General features: G+C 38.8%; 2 protein-coding genes and 2 long non-coding RNA genes across 4 annotated transcripts in view; 2 read left to right on the forward strand and 2 right to left on the reverse strand.

Moving 5' to 3' along the window:
• The window catches only part of LOC309511010, a 295,833-nt gene that overhangs the window by 95,389 nt on the left and 173,750 nt on the right, over positions 1-26,694 (forward strand). The window lies entirely within an intron of this gene.
• On the reverse strand, positions 928-15,871 carry wasf2 (WASP family member 2). Its single transcript, XM_082185913.1, has 9 exons — positions 15,712-15,871; positions 13,642-13,800; positions 13,428-13,562; positions 11,057-11,210; positions 7,592-7,709; positions 7,369-7,493; positions 7,122-7,289; positions 5,813-6,267; positions 928-1,876 (listed from the first exon to the last, which is right to left on the reverse strand). The coding sequence occupies exons 2-9, from the start codon at positions 13,772-13,774 to the stop codon at positions 1,719-1,721; spliced, it is 1,446 nt and encodes a 481-aa protein (XP_082042039.1). The 5' UTR covers positions 13,775-13,800; positions 15,712-15,871; the 3' UTR covers positions 928-1,718.
• On the forward strand, positions 3,220-5,800 carry LOC309511003. Its single transcript, XR_014210463.1, has 3 exons — positions 3,220-3,299; positions 3,331-3,989; positions 4,587-5,800. It is a non-coding gene; the product is annotated as an uncharacterized lncRNA (long non-coding RNA).
• LOC309510942 (putative methyltransferase-like protein 24) lies at positions 16,172-23,760 on the reverse strand. Its single transcript, XM_082185958.1, has 5 exons — positions 23,352-23,760; positions 22,615-22,713; positions 22,365-22,486; positions 20,480-20,699; positions 16,172-17,765 (listed from the first exon to the last, which is right to left on the reverse strand). Exons 1-5 carry the CDS (start codon positions 23,649-23,651, stop codon positions 17,454-17,456), a joined length of 1,053 nt encoding a protein of 350 aa, XP_082042084.1. The 5' UTR covers positions 23,652-23,760; the 3' UTR covers positions 16,172-17,453.

Consider the following 26,694-nt stretch of genomic DNA (forward strand, 5'->3'; position numbering starts at 1 on the left):
CTTTTCTTCACAAAAAGAGTACATACTTTTATGGCGTAGTGTAACAGGCGAATTGGGACGCAGCATATGGCTTTACACGATGACGATCGCTCTGATTGGTTTTAGATCCAATTGTGGCCAGAGGGATTTGAGCGACGTCCGTTGGTGACGCCCCTTTGGAAATTAGTTATTAATAGAGCTTTGCCAGACCGTAACTCAGTTATTACTGAGAATGGTCTGGTTTTAACCAGGCTAGTGAGTTGGTCTTCTAAATGCAAAATGTTTCTATTTGTTTGTTTTTTTCATTGTCCACTATTTGAGGGAACAGACATTTTTTGGGTGTCCGAAACCATTGTGGACGTTATTGAGTGCACTTATTCAATCTCACATTCAATCCCGCTACTGGAACTGTGTTCTAGAAATAAATGCTCAATTGATATGAGGGTAGGTAGGCATAGAATCAGAGGCATAAGGTACTGTAAGTATTACATACAACAATAATAAAACAATGCATTGACATTTACTTTTTACCTTTGATACTTACGTACTTTTAAAATCAAATACTTCTGTTCCTCTGTTTGTACATTTCTCGTCTGGAAGAGAGACGGGCGTACGTTCGTTCTCTGAATCACACTACGCACACTTAAGAAATGATCGTAAGATCAAACGTTGGATGGTTTCTATGCAACATATTATAAATGAGCCCCAAGTCATATTACAGGCTGGACTGTCGCATTCTTCATTTTTCTATGAATTACCAAAACATTCATAAAGCTGTAGTCTAGAGCACCAGTGTGTGGATTCAATGTTTACCCCAAATAAAGCAGCATGAATGGCATGTAGTTTGACTCTCTGAAGCCCCTGCACACAAGCTCAAACTTGTAGAAACAGTTCAGCTATGCTCACAGAACACTTATGAAATGACTGTAACAGCAGCAGGACACAACATTATATTTAAGATTTTATTTCAATTGCCAATAGAAAATTATCATAATTATTACCCACATACATCAAATAAAAAAAACAACTCGCTTATCTTTGATTTCAAAATCTAGCATAATTTCTAAAAGTTTGGCATTAAAACAAAAGGCATTATGAAGCAGGTACTTGGGCTGAACAGAGAAAGTCAGACCTGAGCGCTGTAAAACCGTAGACACAGCCGGGTGCCATTTAAACAGACAACGACTTTTGGTCATGAATATGTGTTGCACTGGAATAAAAGGTTATTTCATCCTACAAGGTGCAAGAACTATCATAGACACACATCTTATTATTTTAAATATCTGCATTAAAAAAAAAGTGTGTCTTGTCTTAGTTGCAAGGAAGGCTTTAGTTGATTAGTTTATACAGAGTAATGTTAAATCGTGGGATTTGAACAGAAACGATACTGATGCATAAAGAAGAAAATATAGAAGCACATACACACAAGTACACACACATACATACAAGTACACACACTCTCGGTTTACCTTTGGCCACATTATATAGAGGCACAGCCGCTCTGAAAAAGGAGAAGCCTTATCAACTAAATAATTCAGTCTCTCATTTAGATTAGACTCAACCCTCTGAACACACAAACACACACACACACACACACACACACACACACACTTTTTGGCCCTCTTCCCCTTATTTGCTTTTGGCCTCACTGCAGGTAAACAGGTAATATGAGAAGTGTGAAGTCTAAAAGGAATGATCCTAATGTCATAGCACAGGTGATGAAGGGCGGGACGATAGCTTTAGTCAGACCAGTCATCATCATCAAACTCGGATGAATCGTCCTCGGAGTCGCTGCACTCCACGGCAATGCGACGGGACAGGATCGCCGCGACATCATTATCTGTGCGACCTCTCTTCTCCAGCTCTTGCTGTTCCTCCACTTTACGCAGGTTAAATCCTACACACACACACACAATATCATCAAGCTCAGTCACATTTTAAGAAACATTACAATATGTTAAAGCACTTAAAGATAGTTAGATACATGATGACGGTCTCATAAGAGCAAGCAAATAAATGTGTGTTCCTCTATTATGAGAATTCAATGAGGAGCCAATCACATGCAATATGATCATAACACAGCAATGCTATATACACACTTTCCTCCATGTTTTGTAAGTAAAGGCTGTTAAATACTGACATTAACCACATTGTTAACCTGTACATAAACATCTATTTTGGTCTGTAAACTTTGACCAAGAGTAGAAATGATTCGAAAGACTTGCTTCCTCCTTAACATCCGTTTTAGGTGATTAAACAACCCTAAATAAAGTTCTCAAGTGCACCTTAATGACCTCCAGAGACAAGATTTAGCTAAACTGAACTAAATGTAAATTTAAAGTTAAAGTTTAACCACTAGAGATCAGATCACCTGAAATAGATGTTCAAACTAATTTACAGTCACACTCAGATTATAATCAAGCTGCAATTTTTTTTGCGTAGTTGAATTACAGTCTTCATTTGTCTATCGAAGTATACGTGGCACAAGGCGCAATCAAATATTTATAGGATTAAATACAGGACGTGCGTCACCTCTATGAGTGTGCACACAATGCCAATGACAGTTAGTCTGATTAATGTGTATACACGCCGGGTGAAGACGTGCTACTCTGCATTATTTGATTTCATTCTAAAAGGGTTTATGTAGCAGTGTTTGTTTTATTTTTGATTGAGAAAACTGCCACTGTATCCTTTTAGCTAGTTGCCAACTAAAGGGGTTCATGCAGAAACTCTCCCGTCCGCTTTATGACCTCGAGACTGGATTACTGTAATGCTTTATTAGCTGGTTGTCCTGCATCCTCAATAAACAAGCTACAGTTAGTCCAAAATGCCGCCGCTAGAGTTCTTACTAGATCAAGAAAATATGATCATATAACACCGATTTTATCATCACTGCATTGGTTACCTATAAAGCTCCGTATTAATTATAAGATATTGCTACTGACTTATAAAGCCCTAAACGGCTTAGCTCCAGTCTATTTAACGGATCTTCTATCACCCTATAATCCATTGCGCTCTTTAAGATCACTAAATTCAAGGCTTTTGGTCATACCTAGGATATTCAGAACCACCAAAGGAGGGAGAGCATTTTCACATTTGGCTCCAAAACTCTGGAATAGTCTTCCTGATACTGTTCGTTGCTCAGACTCACTCTCCCAGTTTAAAACTAGATTAAAGTCGCATCTCTTCAGCCAGGCATTCATATAATATTTTTAATCTTACAGTTCAAACTACAATCCGGCCTCTAGCTCATAAATGCCAGAGGAGAACTGGCCCCCGACTGAGCCTGGGTTCTCCCAAGGTTTTTTTTTCTCCATTAGGTCACCTGATGGAGTTTTAGGACACCATTAGGTCACCTGATGGAGTTTTAGGACACCATTAGGTCACTTGATTGAGTTTTTCGGTTCCTTGCCACTGTTGCCTTTGGCTTGCTCAGTTGGGGATATTTTGGGGATATTTAATTTAATTTTATCAATCAATAAATTCCACTTGAAACAAACCTTGTTGTATTATTTTAATTTAATACTGTGAAGCTGCTTTGATACAATCTGTATTGTGAAAAGCGCTATACAAATATACTTGACTTGACTTTAACGTCTCAGATTTGTGCCTCATTTTGTGTCCTCTGAAGTTCAGAGTTACTGATGGAATCAAAATCATTTGCACTTTACGACAATGACTTGACTTTTAAGCTGAAACTTGATTGAATTTCGTTTTGTTTTTAACAATCAAAATGATTTGCCGTTTGTTATTCTGATGTTTTTTATACTTCATAAATGTCTCGTTTGGACTTAAAATGTATTAATGTTGCACAAAATGTCCAAATGTAGGAGTGAATGTTTTATTGTTGAAATGAGATGTTTTATGGAATGTTTATAAATAATAAATTGTAACTTTTGTACATTTTCTGTCGTGTTTTTTGCAAGTATTTTTATTATATCAAAGGTGAGAAAGTCGTGGTTTTAACTTAATTTAAATATTGTATTAATTTATACAATTGCATCATCTAGGTCTATAGGCCTATGTCACACTTCCTGCTTCCGGAACACGGAGTAGGGATTCAGAACTTCCGGTCAACAGTATTTCTCCATAAGGATTTAGATTATCAGCCATAATGTCTAAACCATCCGAGGTAGACTGACCAACGAGCTATGAGGTTGTGAAACGAAGGTTTTTGCTCCTGTAGAAGCTATAAGTTCGTATGAAATCAACCTTGTTTTAAGAAAAACATGTTTTATCCGCGATCTTATGAAAAAAAAACTACACTACCCACAATCCTAAGCGTAGCAGCAACGTCTGCTGATTGGTCCAACTCGCTGTTACCATAGAAACGTTTACCTAACTGGCGAACGGCCCGCCGCTGTTGTTGTAGTGTACCGGGTCGCTCTGCGTCAGGACGTAGACAGCCATAACTCAGCTTTCACGCTTTTCCACTTGAGAGTTTTCAATTACCATCCGAACCACATCGTCATATGTGACTTCAGGCAGGTTGCGGAGAGATTTGGTCCAGCGGTATCAATCGAACTCGCCATTGTAAAGAGCTAACCGGAAGAGCCGTATCCCTACTAAAAGACGTACTTCCGGTCTTCAATTTTTTCGTGACATAGGCCTATTAGTCCGACTTCGCAAAAACAGTAGTGATACAATTTCGAATGCGCAATGAATTTGCATGACAACTTGAACATAAGCAAAATCTACATGGAACTTTTTCACCCTCAAGGATAGAGTGGATTTCTATTGGAATGACTGGATTTCGTCGTAACGGCAAAGTTCCTGTAAGACGAGTAATTTCACTCGGCGGCCATCTTTGAAACTCCTCTCAGTCATGCAAGTGCAGGTCCTATCTCTTCGAATGGGGGAAACATCAAATTCTCCAAAACTGTTCACCAAGCTTACGATTAAATTTCATATTTGAAATCACCAATGAAATCTGACAACAACCGTCTCATAAGGGGCTTTCGCAACCGGATAGTTCTAGGAATTAGCCACCAGGGTGGTTCCCATAGGAACGTTTTCCTGGTTGCATTTGCACCGCCAGTAGGAACTCTGAAGTGACGTAAGACACGCTTGTTGTTGTGACTTTTATTTTGACGCGCTGAGAGCCTGAGCTAACAGTGCTCGCATTCTCCGTGTTCATTATTTTACGTTCTGTCTAACAGTCCTGTCTAATACGTTATTAGATCATACATTGAAAGTAGACAGTAATGAAAAGTTATAAGCGTATGCCGTGTGGTTGATGTCCAGTGTTGCTAGCTGAGCAGAAATAAATACATAATCATGTTTTGCTTGGTCCCCTAAAAGTTGCGTTGGATTTTCTCCTTAGCGTAAAGGTTTAGAGGCCCATCTATCACTGTTTTCCATGTTCCACAGCTTTTTTTTTTTAAATGGCGGGTGCTGGTGTTTTGCGTGCGTTCGGCCAATCGGCGTACACTAACGTCACGGATAGTTCCTATAGTGCTGGTTTAGACCTGGACTCTGAAGCTAAATTAGTTCCTCCAAAAGGAGTTCCTAGAACTAAAATTGTTCCTAGTTCCTGCGGTGCGAACACGCCAAAATCCAGGTACTTCTGCCAATGGTTCTAGGAACAATGAAAAGGTTCCTCCGGTGCGAAAGCCGCTATAAAATTTGTTCCTACATGCTCGAATTATGACAGAAAACCATATTGAGCGTTGCGCTTTTCCCAAATTAAAACAATACGAGGGACGAGTCTTGTGTTATTCTATAGTCTTTGGTAACGGTAAATGTGACACACCTTGAAGCATAATTTGAATTCTTGTTTAATCTGACTAAATTAAGCTTTTAAATAGTATGTAAATGTGTCTAATTATGTTACCTTGACGGATGGCTGAAAGAAGGTCACTGCGAACATCACCCTCGGCTGGAGGAGGCTGGGCTTTGGGAGCGGCAGGAGCATGACCGCCTCCTGAAGGAGGAGGAGCAGGAGCGGAGGGTGGAGGAGGGCCTGGAGGAGGAGGGGGAGGGGGAGGAGGAGGTGGTCCTCCACCCATGGGTGGAGGAGGAGGAGCTGGAATAGAGGTTTCAATGGGTGGTGGAGGTGGGATAGAAGCAGAATTGCTGGAGAATGGGGGAGGAGACGGGGGCGAATCAAAACCTAGCGGTGGTGGAGGTGGGATCATGCCACCGGGAGGTGGAGGTGGTGGAGGCGCCAGAGGTGGAGCCACAGTTGGACGGCCTGGAGAAGAAGGCATCGATGGTGGAGCTGGAGGAGGATGACTGGGGCTTAAAAGACTGCCACGCTTTGGAGGCGCACCACCAGATTCGTTATACCTGGAAGAGAAGTCAAGTCATTTATATAGCGCCTTTTCTCAAAATAGATTGTTTCAAAGCAACTTTAGCAGTGATTATAGGGAATTAAAGGTAACTTTTCACTCTACTAAAGCATATATTGAGGAAACATGCCAAGTTCACATACTCGTTTCCCTGAAAAACACTCCTACAGCCAGTTATTTTACTTTGAAATGTGCGTTTCCAGGCTGGAATGTTTGTTATTGTTTTGGTCTGTGATACTGCACGTTGCCAATGTGCCAGGGAGAGAAGTCAAGTCACCTTCATTTATAATATAAATATAAATGAAAATGGCTGCTGAAAAGGGGCGGGGCTACATAAGGTCTATTTCAATTTTTATATAGACCTTATGTAGCCCCGCCCCTTTTCAGCGTTGCGCTTGTTGTCTTTCGTCTTCTGCTTTGTATTTCCACAGCGATCTTACATATTTGTGAATGAACTGCCCGTTTTAAAATCTTTAAAACGACATTTGTTAAGACATCTGCTTTAAAAATGACAATACTCGTGATAACTTTCGTTAACTCTACAATAAGTAAATCCACTTCACCAGCTAATTAGTCAAAAACCGGAAGTTCAAAGACAATATTCTGCGCACTTGTTTCTCTGGTGCATAAGGTCTATAGCGCTTTTAACAATATAGATTGTTTCAAAGCAGCTTTACAGTGATAATAGGAAATTAAAATAACAGAGATTGTTTTGGCTTTACAGCAGTTCTAGAATAAATGTTATTGTCCAGCTAAAGTTAGTTTTGATTGATTAGTTAGAACAAGCTCAGAAATGAACCTGGATTTGATACTCAACAACAGGAAAATCGTAGGCTATTTTAAGACACTCACGGCACGTCTGGAGGTGGTGGTGGTGGGAAGTCCTCTTGCATTGGAGGTGGGAGAGGAGAGCCGGGATCATAGCTGTAGGAGTTAGTGCTTTGGTCCAAATACCCATCAGAGTGATTAAAACCATCATCACCAGAGCCAATACTGCCGTTCAACCCTTCTGTGGAGTTACTGTTAAAGACACACACATAAAAATAATATTAAATGCACATAGATATCAAAAGTATCCTGTGCATGTTGTTTTTATTACCCCATGGCATCGTGTTTGGGGACAACGAACTCCTCCCCCATTTTCCGGCGTTCCCATTCATCTTTTCGGGTTTTGATTTTTCGCGGGTTAAAGTTCCTTCGGTTAGGGTTGTCGTCTTTCTTCTTCTGCTCTCGATAAACACAGAAATACAATAACACAAACACGTTGAAGAAGCTTGTGCATTCTGAAAGGTATTTTAAGGTGGTGTACTTGCATCACTCACCTTGTGTTTGCGTTTCTCTTTCATAATGTCCTTGGTATCTTGAAGCATTTTCTCTTTCCAAAGGTCAAAGAAATAAGACGGATCAGTGTAGAACTTCAGAGCCTCCTTACCATCATCCCTGGAAAACAGAAAACACTTTAATCATGTTGAACACTTTAATCATGTTGCACACTTAAAAAACAAACTATAAAAAACATGAATTGGTAAAAGTGGTTAAAGAGGACCTACTATGCCCTTAATTTAGTTGTTTTCATGCTTGAACGTTTAAAAAACACCTATAAAGCCACTCCTTCTGAAAAGCACAATGTGCTCTGATTGGTCGGCTGGATCAGTGTGATGTGATTGGTCAAGCGATTCGAGTGTGTTTGGGAAATGTCTCGCCCCTTATTAACTAACTCCCTAACCCCTTTATTTTGCATATATGCCTTGGACGGGAATTATTTAAATGAGGAATATTGTGACGTGTTCGTTTCCGGAAGAAAACTCAAGGCTACAATGGAGTCAGAAACAGTGACACTGATATAGAGAATAACTCCCGCTGGAAGGACTTTGTGCTTTGTGACTTTGCAGAGCTTTTTCATACTCAATGTCACAGTGGGCCTCTGTGACTAGAGACTCTTATTTTGTGAAAGGACTTTTATTATGACACTGGACTGAGAACATACTATGCATACATACACTTTTCATACTAACATAACCTTTATAACGATCGCGTTAGTTGAGCTGTATGCGTGCCGCCATGTGAGTTTGTGCTGCAGACGCAGTTCAGAGAATCGGATCGGTTGGATTTACAACATGTGAAATCATCCACTTCTCCCGAAATACATAAAAGTAAGTGGCTGGTGAACTGGGAGAAGAATAGAGTAAACTTTAAAAAGTTACTTACACAATGTATCTGATATGAATAAACCATAATGGAAAGGATTATTATTGCCTCTTCCATAGACATCAGTGTGTATTTTACAAACTCTAAATGTATTGTTTTTTTAGTACTTATGTGAATTTATATGTCTGAAACCCAAAATAAACATTATGTGGTTGAAAACACTGAATAGTTGTGATATATGACAGCTCTGAGCGCGCCTGTCTCTGGCTCAGCGCCAGCCAACACGAGAAAGCACATCTGAATATAGCAGTTGATCACGTGATGCACTGACCGTTGTAATCACACCGGTGTGATCGTACGTGCAAAAGGGTTAACTGCACGTTCACACCGCCGCCGACTTGAGCTGCAAAGAAGCTCTGGCCGCCCTGTCAAGGACGCTTGTCAAAAAGTACGGGGAAGCTTGTTGACGCTTTGGCCGCTCTGAAGTCTGTGTCACACCATGAAATGTTATAATGACAGCATTTTTATAACCGTTTTGGTCACATTTGGTCGGGAAAAAAATAATAATTAGCTATTATTATTATCATTAATAGTGAGTGCGCGCGGGCGCGGCCGGGGCTCTCTCTCTCTCTCTCTGCTCGTTCTTATATATGCCCTGTCAAGCGCGCCCTGTTAAACTGACAGGACTTAAAAACACATGCAAATGATAAACTTTCACTCTATGGTTAAACTGTGCAATTAATCTGATAATGATAAGAAACCCAGCAACGGCGATGATCAACTTCTCCTCCATTTTCTCGGAACTAATGTTTTGGTAGGAACGAAAGTTTACATCGTATGTTTCTCCGGAATCAGCCAGCGCGAAGGACGTCTATATTCTGATTGGTTTCTGGCGTTTTGCCGCTGCTTGCCACTGAACCGCGTCATAGCTCATTACCATAAAGTTGAGCTACTTTAAACTTTCTGATTGACGCTCAAAACGCGACGCCGATGGATTTGACGCTCCTTGCAGCTGAGAGAAGCCAGCTTCCATTGAAAATGAATGACTTCCGGTAACGTTGGAAGCTCAAGTCGGCGGCGGTGTGAACGTACAGTAAGTGTTGTTCCTGTCCTCAACCGTGTCCTTTTTCTTTAGCTTAACATTTACTGAGTCATTAATTTCACTATGTTGATTTATGCATTGTATTAAGAACTCAAACAAGACCGGTTACCATGTTAAATGGTTATTGTTTTCAATTATCCACTTGCATAATATAAATTGTCTTTATAAATAAATACTTGCGTACTGGAACATTTTCCCATACCAAATACACGAAACCCAGTCACAGTAACTGCCACCATTTTTAGAAGGCACAGTTAATTGTTCTCATGTCTGAGGGGGAGATTGGTGTTCTGTTTGATTCTTCGTTAAACATTAATAATTAATTGAGTTTGTTTTGTTTCCAATGTTTGTATATTTTTTGTATTATTCTAACAGTTTATGTCTCTGTTACTGTTAAATCAATTTTTTTTGTGCCTTTCTTAAATTTCTTTATTACCTTTAATTACTAAATGGTTTAGTCCAAGTGGGCGGGGCTTATCCTTTTTAAAGCTGCCGTCTGCAACATTTTTTTTATCAAATTCAGTGAAATTGACACTATAATCCGACAGAACAACATAAATAAGGTGGTTTTAGAAAAAACCCCGAGCTTCTAACTCCACCTGGAGCGTGTTATTTGTTTTGCAAAAATCCACCGCTCCCGCTTCATCAGGTCCAATCAGCGCAGGGGGGTGTGAGATCTGACTGTCAATCACAGGTCGTGCACACGCCACAGATCCCCCCTCACTCGCGCAGACGCGCACGTTACAATATCACATGCACACGACACGCCTGAAGTTCGCCTGAAGATTGTACGAAGCGTGATGGCAGAGAGAAAATCTAATAACAAGCTTCCAATTCCTCGGTTATTGCTATCTATGGATAGATTAGCCAGGGCAGCCTACCTCCGAGTCCATGGTGTTGATCGATGCTGAAGAGAAAGACGCATTCACAGAAAATCAGGTACACACGCACTGACGATGGGCGGGTGTTCGTTGGTAGTGGGGGAGGGGCATGAGAGTTGTAAACATTCAAAATTTTGGCTAAGTCCACTCAATCTGCCAGACTTGCCGACGGCAGCTTTAAGAGGACCTCTCAGTGTTGTAAGGCGCTCGTAGAGTGAGTTGGTTGGTCGGTTTTTGGGTCAATTTATTGGCATAGCCAAACGTTTGTTTGCAGTTCACTTTGAACAGTTTATTTTATTTTTTCACTGTAAATACCATTTGCACTCTATTGGAAAATCTTTGTTTTTCACTTTTTGGAATAAACACTGAACTTTTGACTTCATCAGCATGTCACTGATGTTTTTTTTACGCCTCCATCGGCCAGTACATTCAGAGCAGTGGTGCTGCTACTGCTTGAACATCTTTGGGGCAGTTGGCACATCACTGTCTGTTACACTCAACCAGCAACATTACACATTAAAGGAAGTTGAAGATGTAAAATAAACATAATAGGTCCTCTTTAAAGTTAAATGACATGAAAATCCTACGTCATTCTGCCTTTATTTGGATGGTAAACGGTGGTCAGTCAGATGTGGTAAGTGTGTTAATGTGTATACCTGTAAGAGCTCAGGTTGTTGAGGGGGGGCGGCTCATTGCAGGTCAGATAGGTCTCATGGATAGGTTGTGGTAGTGATAACCTAATGAAGAGCTGCTGATCCATGATGGAATTGGAGTGGAAGGCTTTGCGGCTGGTGATTGCCTGAAGAGAAACTGGAACAAGAAAGAAAAAAAACTATAACTATAAAAGGTAACTATATTAGCGTCCCTCCACACCAGCGGATGATATCATTCGGTTTATTCTAAGCACACTGCAATTTCGTCGTGTCGCTTGAAATCCTCAAGCTCTTTAAAGTCTGGTGGATTCTGATTGGCTGTCATTGTTTTTATCGTGCATCGGCTGAAAAACAAAAAAATATTCCAACCATATTGTTTTTTAGACCTTTTAAGAACTTTCTTGTTATAGTTACATATATCATCCTTGGTGTGGACAGTTCACACTGCAGATAGATCCTATTTTATGACAAGTCATTTTGCAAGTGATATCAAATTTGTGTTGCCATAGTAATGACTACGATGCCTAGTGATATAGGGGAGTAGATGGGGAAAGAATGGGTGAAAACCACTCATTTTGCCTCTGCTCTCGACATGATGCTTAATTGCATGAGACAACATGTGCGTCAGAGGCATTAATGTTCTATTTATACTAGGGCTGTCCCCGACTATGGATTTTCATAGTCGAATCAGAATCGTCATGTCTTGCCTATAGTCGACTAATAGTCGAATCATGTTTATGGGGGTGGGGCTGGGGGCGGGGCTTTAACGTTTCAAAGCCGCGATGTACAGAAAATCGCACAAAGATATAGAAGAAAATGTATAAAAACATTTTTGATCAATAAAACTAAGAAATAACATAAATAAATCCAGAAAGGCCACACTGCAGATTTGCATTTCACATGCAAATCAAATTAAATCGGCTAAATGACCTGTGCGAGCAGGCCAGCCTACAGCACAACATCGATGCACCGAAAAAATAAACAATTAATTTACTAAATTAAATTAGAACAGAATATACCTTTCTAATAAATAAAAATACAAAACGAAATAAATCAGAATCAAGTCACAGGATGAGGAGCAAATGTGTGCAAAATGCCTAAAGTGCAGGGGAACATATATTCAAAACACAAGCCACAAATAGTTAGATTAGATAACCCTGACAGATTAATAAATAAAATAAAAATAAATAAATTATTAAAATAACGATAGTAGATAGAATTTTCAACTTTGTCTTTTTAACTGCAGAAACAACAATAAATGCTAAACTGGAGAGGCAGTCTTTTTAGCTAAAAATTTTCACAGCATCAAAAATAAAATTAGAACCGGCTGAAAAGTTTTGAAATCACTTGTACCCTATACCTGATCGAGAGAACAAATCCTGAAAGTCTTTCACTCTGTCTGTCCGTTGGAGTCTTTTCAAATTGTGCGCGCGGATAAAATACATTCTAACGTGAAACCCAGTCTATGCGTGAAACATGTTAACGTTGGCCGGCAGAAGTGCGATCACTTTCAGATTTTCCTGATGCTAAATCCAGCCTTGGAGAATATCCTTTCTGATGGTGTACATCCACACTTTAGATTTTCTTATCCCAGACATTGTTAAAGATTTAAATCCTTGCCGCGAAGACACTCCTCTGTCGGTCACGGATTGAAAGTGAAACTTAAATCTGTCACGGGGTGTTTGGATTTATTCACGCACGTTAAAAAATATTTATTAAAAGCTTCTTTCTTTGCACATTTTTATATAGGCCTAAAGCATTATCATAATAGGCTGAATATTAACGTATTGACATAAAAGCTAGTTCTATGTGAAATCAGACATTGAGCGCCCTCATATAGCAAAAGTGGCATGATCCTCGTTTCATAACACCTCTGCGAAGATTCGACCGTGAGATCGGTAGTCGAATCAGGCTCCTCCTATCGAAGCATCGAATCTTCGACTATTCGGGGTCACCCCTAATTTATACAGAATGTCAATGCAATGAATGTATGTGTATGTGCACTTTTTTGTAAGAGTAAAACAACTAAAAATAGATGGAAGTGCACAAAAACTGAAAATAAATAATAATAAATAAATTAAAAGTCAAAAGGACAAAAAAAAAAGATGTAAAATATAAATAAATATTAACATAAAAGAGCTAAACAAAGTTAGAGTACAAAGTTCCTAAAAAAAAAAGAAAAAAAAGGAAAATGCAAAGAAAAATAAAACAACAAAATAATAACATAAAAGAACAAAACAAAATAGTTAAATATGAATTCTGTTTTCTGCTACAAACCAACGTGGTCCAAAATCTACATATGACTCATTAGTGCATATACATATGACTCATAAAGGAATGAAATGCCTTGAATATAACCCAGTCTGTTTCTTACCTTCCTCCTCTTTAGGGTCCAGCTGGGTGACTTTGACCTGCAGCTTGTCCACTCTCTCTCCCAGCGTATTGACCCGTTCAGCAAACGAGCTGGCTTGAATAAACAGTTCGCCGAACACGTCCTCTGCATACTTACCTATGTTTAAATGACACGTTAAAAGCAGAAACACACAACTGATTTTCTTCAGTAAACACCACATGACTCTAACACTTACTAAGTGATCCAAGCTGGCGAATGATGTTGGCGAGTGTGATGTTGGTCACACACTCCAGTTCACTCTTGATTGTATTTGGCAGTGACTGGCGACAGAGGTGCCGTGGCTCGATGTTTCGCGTCACCAAAGGCATGATGGGAGCTTATCAGTCACCTTCCTCTTTTAGACAGAAATACAATTCACATACACAGTCCATTACAAATTCTGTCATTAGCTGCATCTATAACACACTCCCAAACTGCTGCTCTTTATCTATTCAGACCGTACATATCCAACACACACACACTCACAGCCTAACATGTGCTTAAAGCAGAACCAAAACTGCTGCTGTGTTTCTTCTGCTAAGACGAAACTTATTGCCTACTTTCTGCCGTTCAACACCAGCAAGCAACTACCCTTTAACACTTCTTGTCTTTGGGTCTTTTTTAAAGTAGCAATAGTACATGCTACACTAAATTATGAGTATATACAATACTAATACATGTTATTAGTAAATACTTCACCATTTTTTATATTGAAACCAGGCTTTGTGACATTGTCAAGAACACCTCAGGAAATGCTTAGGTTAAAAATAAAGTTGTTCTTCATAAAAAGAATCTGTGGTTTTAACAGGCCATATATACAGTACCGGTCAAAAATTTGGAAACATTACTATTTATAATGTTTCTGAAAGAAGTCTCTTATGCTCATCAAGCCTGAACTTATTAGATCAAAAATAATAATGGTTTTCTATTTGAATATACTTTAAAATATAATTAATTTCTCTGATACAAAGCTGAATTTTCATCAGCCATTACTCCAGTCTTCAGTGTCACATGATCCCCCAGAAACCACAGTGCCAGTGATGGAACTGGTAGAAGAGATTTCCACTGCGAATGATGAATATACTGTGGGGGTTTTCTTAGATTTAAAACAAAAACCAAAAACCTTTTGACACTATTGATCACGGCTTATTAATGATGAAACTGAAGAGAAATGGTATAAGAGGAAAAGCCTTCTCTTAGTTTAGAAGTTAACTTGATGATAGATATCAATTTGTACAAATAAATAATGTTAAATCGGATCTAATGAATGTCACTTGTGGTGTTCCACAAGGTTCGGTGCTAGGCCCCAAACGGGTTGTACTGTATATAAATGTAAAGTGTCTAAAACATTTGTAAAGTGTCTAAAATATAAAAAATTGTTCTGTTTGCTGAAAATTTTGGAACAGCTTCTGAATACAGTGGAAATAAAGTTAATAGTCTTAAAAAGTGGTTTGTCATTGAATTTAACTAAAACAAAGTTCATAATATTTAGTAACCGGCAAATTAATAACAAAGCTAAAATTAGGATTAATAATGAGGAAACAGAAAGAGTGCATAAAAATAAATTTCTGGGTGTTATAATAGATCATAACGTATGCTGGAAACCACATATAAATAATATAAAAACGACCCAAATATACATGTGCATTTAGGAAAATGTCGTATGTAACTTTTTGTTTATCTCATATGAATCAAATCCATTGGGAAAAGTGAAAAGTTTACTTTTAGATAAACATGTATAAAGAGTAACGTTAGGCATAAAGGGTGAAGATGTCAATTTTCCAAGGCCAGACCAGACATCACTTGTTTTGAAAGGGTTAAATATAACATACATTAAAAATAGGATTTATTTTTTACACATTTAAATCATTAATTCCTGACTCCTACCAGAATTTTATGTCTGGCCGTGAGGGAATAAATGTTCACCCATCAGACTTCCTACATTGGGAGGGAGTGGAGGCTCACAACATACCAGCCTAACTTTGTTTGTGGGGGAAAAAAAAGATAAGATCAAATCAAATCAAATCAAATCAAGGCTGTTCCCATTAAACTGATTTCTAGCTCAGAAGTAAAAGCTATGGTGATATCAAAATGACACCGGGTTATCTGTCACGAATGTTTAAAAAGCTTCAAAAGCTTGTAGCTGAGGCCTAAACTCCCTGAAGCGTCTGTGTAGAACAGGAAGTGATTAGCGTTAGCTGCCTAAACTGTCAACTCGCCAACTCTTTCATACTTTACGCGCATATAAAGTACTTCACAGTCTTACCTGGATATATGTATAGATTCGGCCTTAAATGCCGACGTCTTCTGGCTTTTCAACTACCTCAGCAGTTCCATTCCCTGAGTTTCATGCCGTCCATAATTTTCTGAGCCGACAAAATGTCTACAAGTACTGTAACAAGAGCTGTATGGCAGCGACAGTCCAGTCCCGCGTTTGGTAACTTTTCATTGGACGGTGGGTGTGAATCCAAACATTCGATTGGCTGACGAGTCTGTCACTCAAAGAAAAAGGGGCGTATATGGAAACTGGAATCTTGAAAGCGCAACTCCACCCTAGCGGGTTGAAAACATCTGTTTTGAAGGGAGTGCTAATTCCTGAACGTCGGGCCAGTCCGAACAAATCCGAAACATGGCGAAATACAGAGAACCCCACAACATGTAATACACGTTTTTTTGTGTGTTTATCACAGGATTTCATGCTCACGGGAAAAAAAATAAGACTCTGATGACCTTTTTTATTGCGTAGTTTATTTCATATTAAACAATGCACTTGAAAAATATTGCACGTAGCCCTTTTGTATGAAAATGACTTTAAAGTGAATGTAATATGTCTGTTTAAAGATGATCACAGAGTGATAGATTTAATACAGTTAAATCTGAGTTGAATCATTGCAGTACCGTCCACAACCACTAGGCGGCGTGCAGACTGAAACAAATAATACTAATATGCAACTTTACTTCTTTAAGATGTGATGTATTTTACATCTCAACTTCATTAAATATCCTTGCTTTGGTTTAAAGTACTCTTAAACACATACAGTGCCGGTCAAAAGTTTGGAAACATTACTATTTTTAATGCTTTTAAAATAAGTCTCTTATGCTCATCGAGCCTGCATTTATTTGATCAAAACGCAGGGGGAAAAAACTGTAATAGTAAAATATTATTACAATTTAAACTAATGGTTTTCTATTTGAATATACTTTAAAATGTAATTTACTCCTGTGATGGAAAGCTGAATTTTCACCATTATTACTCCATTCTTCAGTGTCACATGATCCTTCAGAAATCATTCTAATATGCAGATTTATTATCAATGTTGGAAACAGTTGTGCTGCTCAATATTTTTTTTTCATAACCTGTGATACATTTTTCAGGATATTCTTTGATGAATGAAAAGTAAAAATAAAAAAAAGACCAACATTTATTTAAAATAAAAATATTTTGGAACAATATAGGCCTACACTAGCCTACCATTCATAAGTTTGGGGTCAGTCATTTTTCTTTCTTTTTTTATTATTTTTTAAAGAAATTAATAATTTTATTCAGCAAGGATGTGTTAAATTTTTTTTTTTTTTTAAGTGATAGTAAAGATTGATATTGTTAGAAAAGATTTCTATTAATAAATGCTGTTCTTTTTTAAACTTTTTATTCATCAATGAATCCTGGAAAAAAATATCAGAATGATTTCTGAAGGATCATGTGACACTGAAGACTGGAGTAATGATGCTGAAAATTCAGCTTTGCATCACAGAAATAAATAATATTTTAAAATATATTAAAACAGAAAACCATTATTTTAAATTGTAATAATATTTCACAATATTACCGTTTCTTCTGTATTTTTGATCAAATAAATGCAGGCTTGATGAGCATAAGAGACTACTTTCAAAAACATAAAAAAAATTGTAATGTTTTTTTATTTATTTTTATTTTATTTTTATTGTCATCATCTTTTTCACAAATTCAGAGTTTAGCTTCTGTGTCTATAGAGATTTTGCAGTTGGTCATCAGCGCTGCTCGCTTGTCCTTATCCAGCTGAGTGTGTATGAGCTGTGTGAGTTGTCCAGTTTGTGTCTCAGCACTATGTGTCCCGGTCCGTGTGTGAAACGCACGAGTCGCAGTCCTGAGATGTTGACGGCTCTCAGCACACTGTACCAGAAACGCACCACATCTTCTTCAGCTCCCCCCACCTCGAACCCGGCCCACTGCAGATGAACGGTCAGAATGAGCTGATTGATCCTTCTGAGAGTCCCATCCTTAATCCAGCTTTCTAATATACGCCATTCAGCGCTCTCCAAATCCATACGCAGGACATCCACCTACGCAAACAGACACTAAATGAGTGTGACATTTTGAGACCAAGCAGATGACACACTTCACAAATATTTTATTCGGATGAAATCTGTTCTTTTAAAATGACCAAAGATTAACACATATGCCCAAAGTGCAGAGGTGGACAGTAACGAAGTACATTTACTTGAGGATCTGTACTTTTCTTGAGTATTATTTTTTCTGGAAACTTGTTGTTTTAACTTAATTTGAAAGACAAATATCAGACTTTTTACTCCACTACATTTCTGTCAAGGTCCTTGAGTAGATAGTTATGTTAGTCAGGGCATGATTTTTTTCGTCTGAAAACACGTGATTGGATTTTTGACAGCCTATCAGTAATCACTCCTGTAGGGTCACGTGTCAGCGATTAGTACGATTTCTCTCTACTCGGATCTGTGAGAGACAGCATCGTTGTCACAACTAACGGTTTGAAAGTTTTGTTTTCATAGCGAATAAGTATTTCTGTTTTTCTCTTTGTTAAAGCAGTATTAGCTGTATTAGTATTAGTAGCTGTCGGGCAGTTATTCAGCTACATTCATCATTCTATATATGAAGAGTTCAGATGCAAAAGCCTCTAAGTGCCATCTGAAATTTTCTTCTAGAATGATCATTTTAATCAAGCTCATATATTTAAGTTCAATAATTTCACTTAAATGGCAATGCAAATTACCTATTAATTGTCATTTAAGTGAAATTACTGAACTTAAATATACAAGCTTGATTAAAATGATCATTCTAGAAGAACATTTCAGATGGCACTTAGAGGCTTTTGCATCTGAACTCTTCATATACAGACCGCTTGATTCAAATGTGCATGAGTGGATACACAGATGTGTACTTCTTTTGTCGGGGTGGTAGGAGTGTTAAATAAAAAAAATGAAGATGATTATGGCTGTCTTTTTTTGTCAATTCAGTTGTTTAAAGGATTAGTTCCCCCAAAAATGAAAATTCTGTCAGTAATTACTCACCCTCATGTTTGTCAGAATGTAGGCTCACTATTGGCCAGCATCACACACATGACCAGCATCGGCCAATCGTGAGCCTACGTTCTGATGTACAACCCAGAAGCGCTGCGATGTTACACTACGTGAACTCACTCAGAGAAACACACAGAAGAAAATGAAGAACTGAATTTAAAAAAAAAATTGCGCACAAAAAGTATTCTCGTCGCCTGATAAACTTGTGGTTGAGCCACTGTAAGCCCGAGCTCAATCGGCCCAATGGAGGCATCCGGTCAGCGGGGAAGGTCTCTGCGTGTTACTGTCTTTTCTCGTATTTTGATTAAATGAAATACATTTTCTCACATGTATTTTCTCGTTATTTCATCTGACTCCATAAATGAAAAGGTTTTAATGATATCTGTGCATCATTAAATGTGAGTGAATGTTTGACAAAATAATGTCAGAGTCGATTGGAATAAAATCAAATGTTTACAATTTATTATGTCAGGTAGATGTATCATGCCAATTACATAATCAGTTCAAAGATAATCAATACCAAACATCAAACGCTCTGGAATAAAGAGAAGAGATGCAAACACGACATTAGGAAATACATGATGCTGAGAGTTTCGGCGACTCTCTGTATCACGGGCCGATCTGAGGTAGAGAATCGAGCTGATCCTCTAGTTGCATTTCATTATATAGACAGAAACTTCCTTCACATGGAAACATCTGCGAACAATGGGAATTTACTTTCAGAGTTGACACCTTTTGTGAGACCATTTGTCTGGAGACCACCTTCCTTTGTGTGCCAGTTATCTCTAAACTCTTAAAAACCATATTACCTTTTGATTTACTTATTTGGGAATGAGACCTTTGTACCAGTCGCACTGAGACATTTCAAACGATTCCAAACATGTGTAATACTGTACGATAATTATTCACATTATAGATTCTTGGGTAAGAGGGGAAGAAATGGAGATTAGGATTTCCTAGGTGAGACTTGCGTCTTGAATGATGGTGCTAGTTTCACAAGAGAGAGTTCAAATGTTAATTTTGTGTTAGTCCTTTGTCCTCTCAGGGAGTGGTCGTTTCTCAAGTAGACTGCCTGGCATTTATCGTAGTCACTTGGACTATTTTAAACATTGTCTTTACTAACTTTTCTGGGCCGGCAAGTTTCATTTACAGAGAAGCCTATGGAGGAGTGAGACAGGTCTCAGATTTAATCGAAAAATATCTTAATTTGTGTTCCGAAGATGAACGAAAGTCTTACGGGGCTGGAACAACATGAGGGAGAGTAATTACTGACAGAATATTCATTTTTGGGTGAACTAACCCTTTAATTCCTATAGGTTTTGTAACATTCTAAAAGCTCTTAATTCCCCGGATACTTCAAACTGGTACGTGTTTTCACTAGGTTGCTTCAGAGGCATAAGGTACTATAACAATGCAACAATAATAAAACAATGAATTGACATTTACTTTTGATACTCAAGTACTTAAAAGTTAAGTAAACTTTTACTTAAGTAAAAATCGGTCAATAATAGTAATATTTGACCAGTTTATCTGTACTTTTACTCAAGTAAGGAAGTTGTGTACTTTGTCCACCTCTGCCTAAGTGCAACTCATCTTATGAGTCACTGTTGCTTGTGTGAACATACTTAAGTACATAAAGGCAGAACTCTAGTGTGATTCACTGCTGGACGGTGAGTGTGAAATTATTTGTGAGAATCAGAATGAGTGTATTTGGGTGTAAGTACCGTGGTGTGTCCCAGTGAGTCCATAATGTCGAGCAGCCTGCGCTGTACGTTACCCACGAGGCTTGCATGCGAGTGACTGCGAGGGTTTCTCCAGTCTAACCAAACCTGATGATTCTGAATATATGCGGGTCGACCCACTCGACCGCTGGGGTCAAAGCGATGAACCTCACACCCCGCGTACAACACTGTGTCTAAAAATGCAGCATCCTTCCCATCCAGACTATAAAGATACAGACAAAAGATTACACACAACAGCCTGAAACATACAAATCAATAGCCCAACCAATTACTGTTTCCCTGCAAAAGAGCTTCAGAATCTGGGACATCTGTGTTTTTTGTTTTTTCATAGATTATATACAACAAATCCCACCCTTCAGACCTAACAAAGAAACAAGGAGCCCTACATTATGTGAAATGAACATGTCTGGTGCAGAGATGCACCGATATGAAATTATGGTCGATACAGATAATTCAATATATTTGAAAAAGCCGATGACCGATATATTGGCCAATAAATCTAAATCCAAATTTTTATATAATTTTTGAAAGCCCGATTACAAAACAAAAGTCTCACTATTAAAAGCACACAATTATATATAATGTTCTCCTTATAATTTTATGCAGCCTATATGACAGACTTGTGCTGCAGCCTTTTTTAAGGGATTTCAATCATATTTCAAGCAATTTAAAACCATCATGGCGAACAGTGCGCATCTGAAGTGTCTCAGCTTGAGGGAAATAATCCATTATTTATCAGCTTTAATATATCGGCCAAATAGCCTTATCGGGCCGATAACGCTTACATTAAAAATGAACATATATCGGCCGATACTGATATGGTGGCCGATATTTTGTGCATCCCATGTCTGGTCTTAAATATGCTGGCTGTTTTAAAGAAGTCCAAACAGAAGACATTGTTCGATCAAGTCCTTATCTATGAAAGATTTCGTCAGGATTCAGGCCCCATCATAGAACTGGAAACTCATTACAATTACAAATGACTAACTTTTAGCTTCTGAACAAGGCTGCATCTCAATACTAGCTTTACTTGATCTTAGTGCTGTGTTCGACACTATAGATCATGACATACTCTTAGATTGATTACAAAATTACTCAGAGACAGTTATCATTTTGTTTATTTAAACTGAATCATATTTTTTCATTTGTTTCTTTTTATTAGATTAACCATTTCACTCGGATGTACGTCACAATATGAAAGAAAAGATCAGTCACTACCTTTATTTTAATAAGAGATGACTTTAACTTGCCTTATTTAAAGAAGCTTCAATTAAATTAAAGCATTTGTGATGTCTTTAACTCTTTCCCTGCCAACATTTTTTTTTAAGTTGTCACCGCCAGCATTTTTGATCATTTACACAAAACCTTCATGGCCCCCAGAATATTTTATTGTAAATATCTGAATATGTAATATATTAAAAGAAAGAACAGAGCTTCTGCTTTTAAACAAAATAAAAAACTGTTTTATTCTAGCTCAATTCTTTCTTTCTTTTTATCACCACTTGAATGTGGGTAAGTTTAATAAAAAAAAAGCTGAGGAAAAACACGTTTTTGTCAAAGATTACATCTGGATGGGATTCAGAACGATGATTAAAACACAGATGGAGTAAATCGAGTCCATCAAACCCCCCAGTTTTGATTTAGCTATATGCTGTTTAATGTTGATGACCGCGTTATTTTACATATGTATCTGCTTACATGTGCTATCGCTTGTTTCTACTTCATCTTTACATGTGTTTTGATAAGGAGATTCTGTCCTGTTTCAGAAGATGCGTAATAGCGCCATATAGCAGTGAAAACACGGAAAGACGAAAATTCTGTCAATGGCAGGGAAAGAGTTAATCTGCTGTCATTTATATACATTTACCTGAACGAGTATGCCACACAACCCCTTTTGCCCTTCCAGTGGTTGATGCACAAAACATCAGATTGATCAGGAGAGCGTTTAGATTGATTCCCATCTGAATCCTGGACCACAGAGCAGTTCACCTGCAGAATGTGACAGGAAAAGTCTAGATATCTTGCTTTTTGAAGTCCATTTTTATAATACACAACTGGAAATTGTTACGCAAGACAAGAATGATCGAGCCAGGAAGCATTATGGTAAGTTTGTGTACCTCTGTTGTGGTGATGAACTGGGTGAAACGCAGCAGCTCTGTGAAGAACGAGGGTTGTTCTGATGCCCACGGCTGCAGTTTCAGCTCTCTAGCTGTGGCCTGTAAACAGACAAACACAAAGATCTCTGTCTTCTTGGCCAAATTTCAAATGCACATACAAAAAAACAAAAAAAACAGGGATGCAGTGGAGGAGGGTCAGACATTCGATAGCCACACTGTGAGAGCATGTGCAGCGCTTCAGGCTGGAGAAGTTGCAGCTTGTTTGGGGTCACAGAATGTGCCCTTTTGAAACCAGAGGTTGAACAAAATAACTTTGTTTTTAAAATCTGATGGGCTGTTGGAAATTGAGCCTCTCCCAAAACATACAACAACCCTGTTTAGTAACCATGGAGACACTAGGCTAGAGGAAGAGGAGCTATGACTCACTGAGGAACTCACTGATGTGGGGGCGGACAGCGAGACAAACAGAGAAAGAGAGAGTGAGTGAGAGACTTTTGCAGAACATTTTTCCATGTTAAAGAGTCTAGGAGGGATCCCCGTATATTTTGCCAAGTCACACATATGTTTTCCAATCCCTCCAGATAGAAAAAAAAAAAAAAAGTACTGCATAATTTATTCATTTTAAAATTCAGCCCATTTACCAGGGCAATTTAATTTCTTTTGAGTCGCAAATGAGGAAGACCATCCCCCTAAAACTGGAAGAAAATACGTAGCCTGCATAGTGAATATGAAATTACCTGAGGTTTTTCAAGCTCGTTTTCGTCTTCATATCCTGTGAGTCCTGAATCCTCGTCCGTCCAGAGACCCAATACACCGCTTTCCAAATCCCTGTCATTTTTCCTAACCTCGGACAACAGTGACCCGTCACTCTTTTCTATGCTTATGACGAGAAAAGCCGGTTCGTCACCGCTCGTGCTGCTAAATGCGCGCGACACCGTTAAACTAACCAGTAGTTGTACGAGCAGTAGCACCGACAGACCTATAATAAACATACGGTGGGAAATACCTCTTAATCCGCTAAAGTTACAAACGGCCATACCTTCCCTATTTTGAGCTTGGAGTGACCCGTGGGAGCGCAGACACCAGAAATGAAAGAGTCGGCGCCAGTGTGACTCTCTGGCTCGAGGGCACTGGGATAGAAAGATCACTGCTGGACACTATCAACAAATACTAGTGCGTGTGAGTCAAGATTTTTCCTACACCAGCCATCGTTTCCAAAGAAAAAAACCAAGTTTAATAGACATACTAAATATTTTAATGTCTTAATGGAAACAAAAAACAATCAGGTCTGTTTGTGTGAGGTTGAGGGACTGAAATTTGAACAGGACAGATAATAGAAGCCAATGGAACGCGTGCGCATCCATTCAAACAGACGCGCGCGCACACACACACACACACACACACCACCCCCGCGCGCGAACACATTTCACTACTCTGTAGTAAACACTAACAGCGCGTCAAATGAGTAGGATGTCCAAATAGCCACAATTCATGATGCAGTTGGTGAGTAATACCATCATGATGTAGGCTACTGCATCTGCTGGGAATCTGAAGTGTGCAAGCCAGTGGACACACACTTCCCACTATCAGTGGTAGACATATAGAATTCAGTAGAAATTTGGATGCGGCTCTTCTTTATAAACACTACCTTTCAATTTAACAATTAGGCTAACATTATCTGGAATGGAAGCCGAAAGCAGATCAAGTCTGTTATTTCTGGAAAATAGGCCCACTGGTGCGTTGCGACATCCACTTTAGGCTACAAACAAAGTCCATTTGAGGAAGAGATGGTGTACACACCAGAAAACACAAACAAATCATTAAAATTGACTTGCTAGTCAGGAGTATTTTCTCTTTCCCATTAAAAACTTTCTCTTACTGTTTTTGCTAGTTCCTTAATAAACAATAAATGTTTCTTAATGAACAATTACAAGTGGGCTACTTGCTGAGCTAAATCAGGGGACGTCTGGTTGAGCATCAGGAGTTTATTTTTAAGGGCCTATTAACATTGTTCACGCATGACAATCTCAGTGGTGATTGTAAAGTCCTACTGAACCTTAAATCAAAGTGCAAATTTGTAGCTTAAAGTAATTATTTTTTTTTTTTTATTACACTATTGTTGTATTTTTACATTTCTAAAAATCTCTTTGTGACCTCTGAACATTTTTAAAATATTATCATTTGGTCCAAAATATGGGGAGAATAATTGCAAAATAATAAAATAAATAAAAATCTATTGGGTAAAGCACTGGTTTGCACAGAGGGTGGATATTAATTTAATTTAAAAGGTAAATGCATATCTGATATTGGCAATGTTTTATGACGACGTTGGCTTGATTGCATGTTAGAATGACAAACAGCCAACATTCAGTTTTTATTTGACCTTACTTTAAACTTTTTTTTGTATTTATACAAATGCAAATGGACAATGAAATAATATATAATAAATATATGTCAACCTGATGCATGTTATATTGTATTTTCCAGGTGCTGCAAAAAACATTTGTGTTGCATATGCATATATATATATATATATATATATATTAAGCGATAACCAAGAAACAGGAGTGCACAACTGCAGCCAGACAGTGGCAACAAAACTATTAACACAGAGAACAGGGTAATGAACAGTCAGATTAAGTCTTTTTCTTTCTTTTCATGTGCTAGATGCTCTTTCAGCATCCATGAAGGCCTACAATATTATATTAGATGATAAGCCGAACGTTTGTCTTTAGATGCGTTGGGTTGGTGTGTTGGAAATGACTGACATAATTGTCCAATATTTTCACATTCTCAACACCGCAACCATTATCCCAGTGCCTAAAAAATCTCGGATCACCTCTCTAAATGACTACCGGCCCATCGCACTGACTTCCATCATAATGAAGTGCTTTGAAAGGCTGGTCAAAGACTACATCATCTCCAGACTCCCTCCCACGTTTGACCCCTTTCAGTTTGCCTACCGGCCAAATCGCTCCACTGAGGATGCCATCTCCTCCGCTCTACATTTGAGCCTCGCACATCTGGAGGAGAAGAACACGCATGTTAGGCTGTTGTTCCTGGACTTCAGTTCAGCTTTTAATTCCATCATCCCTCAACACCTGGTAGACAAACTGGAACCTCTGGGCTTCAGCACCCCCTTGCGGAACTGGCTGCTTGATTTCCTCACTGATAGACCTCAGTCAGTGCGGGTTGGACAGAATACCTCCAGCGTCATCACCCTCAGTACAGGCTCCCCTCAGGGCTGTGTCCTGAGTCCTCTGTTGTTCACTCTAATGACACATGATTGCGTCCCTAGGCACGCCACTAATCACATTGTGAAATTTGCGGATGACACAACAGTGGTAGGCCTCATCAGGGATGACAAGGACCTGGCCTACAGAGAGGAGGTGGAGCAGTTGGTGGGCTGGTGCAGAGACAACAGCCTGATCCTGAATGTCGACAAGACCAAAGAACTCATTGTCGACTTCAGGAAGAACCAGCCCAGCCATGCTCCACTACTCATCAACAACATAACCGTGGAGGTGGTCAGCAGTATAAAGTTTCTGGGGGTGCTTATCACACACGATTTTACCTGGTCTGTAAACACTGCATCACTGGTGAAGAGGGCACAGCAGCGGATGTACTTCCTACGGAGGATGAGAAGAGCTCATCTGCCCCCACCTATCCTCACCACATTTTACAGAAGCACCATAGAGAGCATCTTGACCAGCTGTATCTCAGTGTGGTGTGGAGGCTGTAGTGCCTCTGACTGGAAGGATGTGAGAAGAGTGGTGAGGACAGCAGAGAGAATCATCGGCACTTCTCTCCCCTCCATTCAGGACATTGCAGAGAACCGCTGTGCATCTCGGGCCAGAAAAATCTGCAGCGACTCCTCTCACCCCCATTATGGTCTGTTTACTCTGCTGGCCTCCGGAAAGAGGTTCCGCAGCATGCGGTGTAGGACCACCAGGTTCTATAACAGCTTTTTTCCCCAAGCCATCAGACTGCTGAACACTTAAAAAATAATACTTAGTGCTGCTGGTCTTACACTAGACTGCTGTCATACATCTATTTAGATATTTGTATATTTAATATTTA

This window comes from Leuciscus leuciscus, assembly GCF_965113295.1.
Source record: "Leuciscus leuciscus genome assembly, chromosome: 12".
Lineage (NCBI taxonomy): Eukaryota > Metazoa > Chordata > Actinopteri > Cypriniformes > Leuciscidae > Leuciscus > Leuciscus leuciscus.

Bases quoted from the DNA above. Each gene is read 5' to 3' on its own strand.
- LOC309510942 (XM_082185958.1), bottom strand. From the start codon at position 23,651: ATGGCCGTTTGTAACTTTAGCGGATTAAGAGGTATTTCCCACCGTATG. The intron at 22,714-23,351 runs GTAATTTCATAT...GTCTGTTTACAG, and splicing joins ACGAGCTTGAAAAACCTCAG to GCCACAGCTAGAGAGCTGAA. The intron at 20,700-22,364 runs GTAAATGTATAT...GTATCTTTATAG, and splicing joins TGTGTGGCATACTCGTTCAG to TCTGGATGGGAAGGATGCTG.
- wasf2 (XM_082185913.1), bottom strand. From the start codon at position 13,774: ATGCCTTTGGTGACGCGAAACATCGAGCCACGGCACCTCTGTCGCCAG. The intron at 7,290-7,368 runs GTAATAAAAACA...TGTCTTTAACAG, and splicing joins CCCAAACACGATGCCATGGG to TAACTCCACAGAAGGGTTGA. The intron at 6,268-7,121 runs GTGAGTGTCTTA...CTTCTCTTCCAG, and splicing joins CCACCACCTCCAGACGTGCC to GTATAACGAATCTGGTGGTG.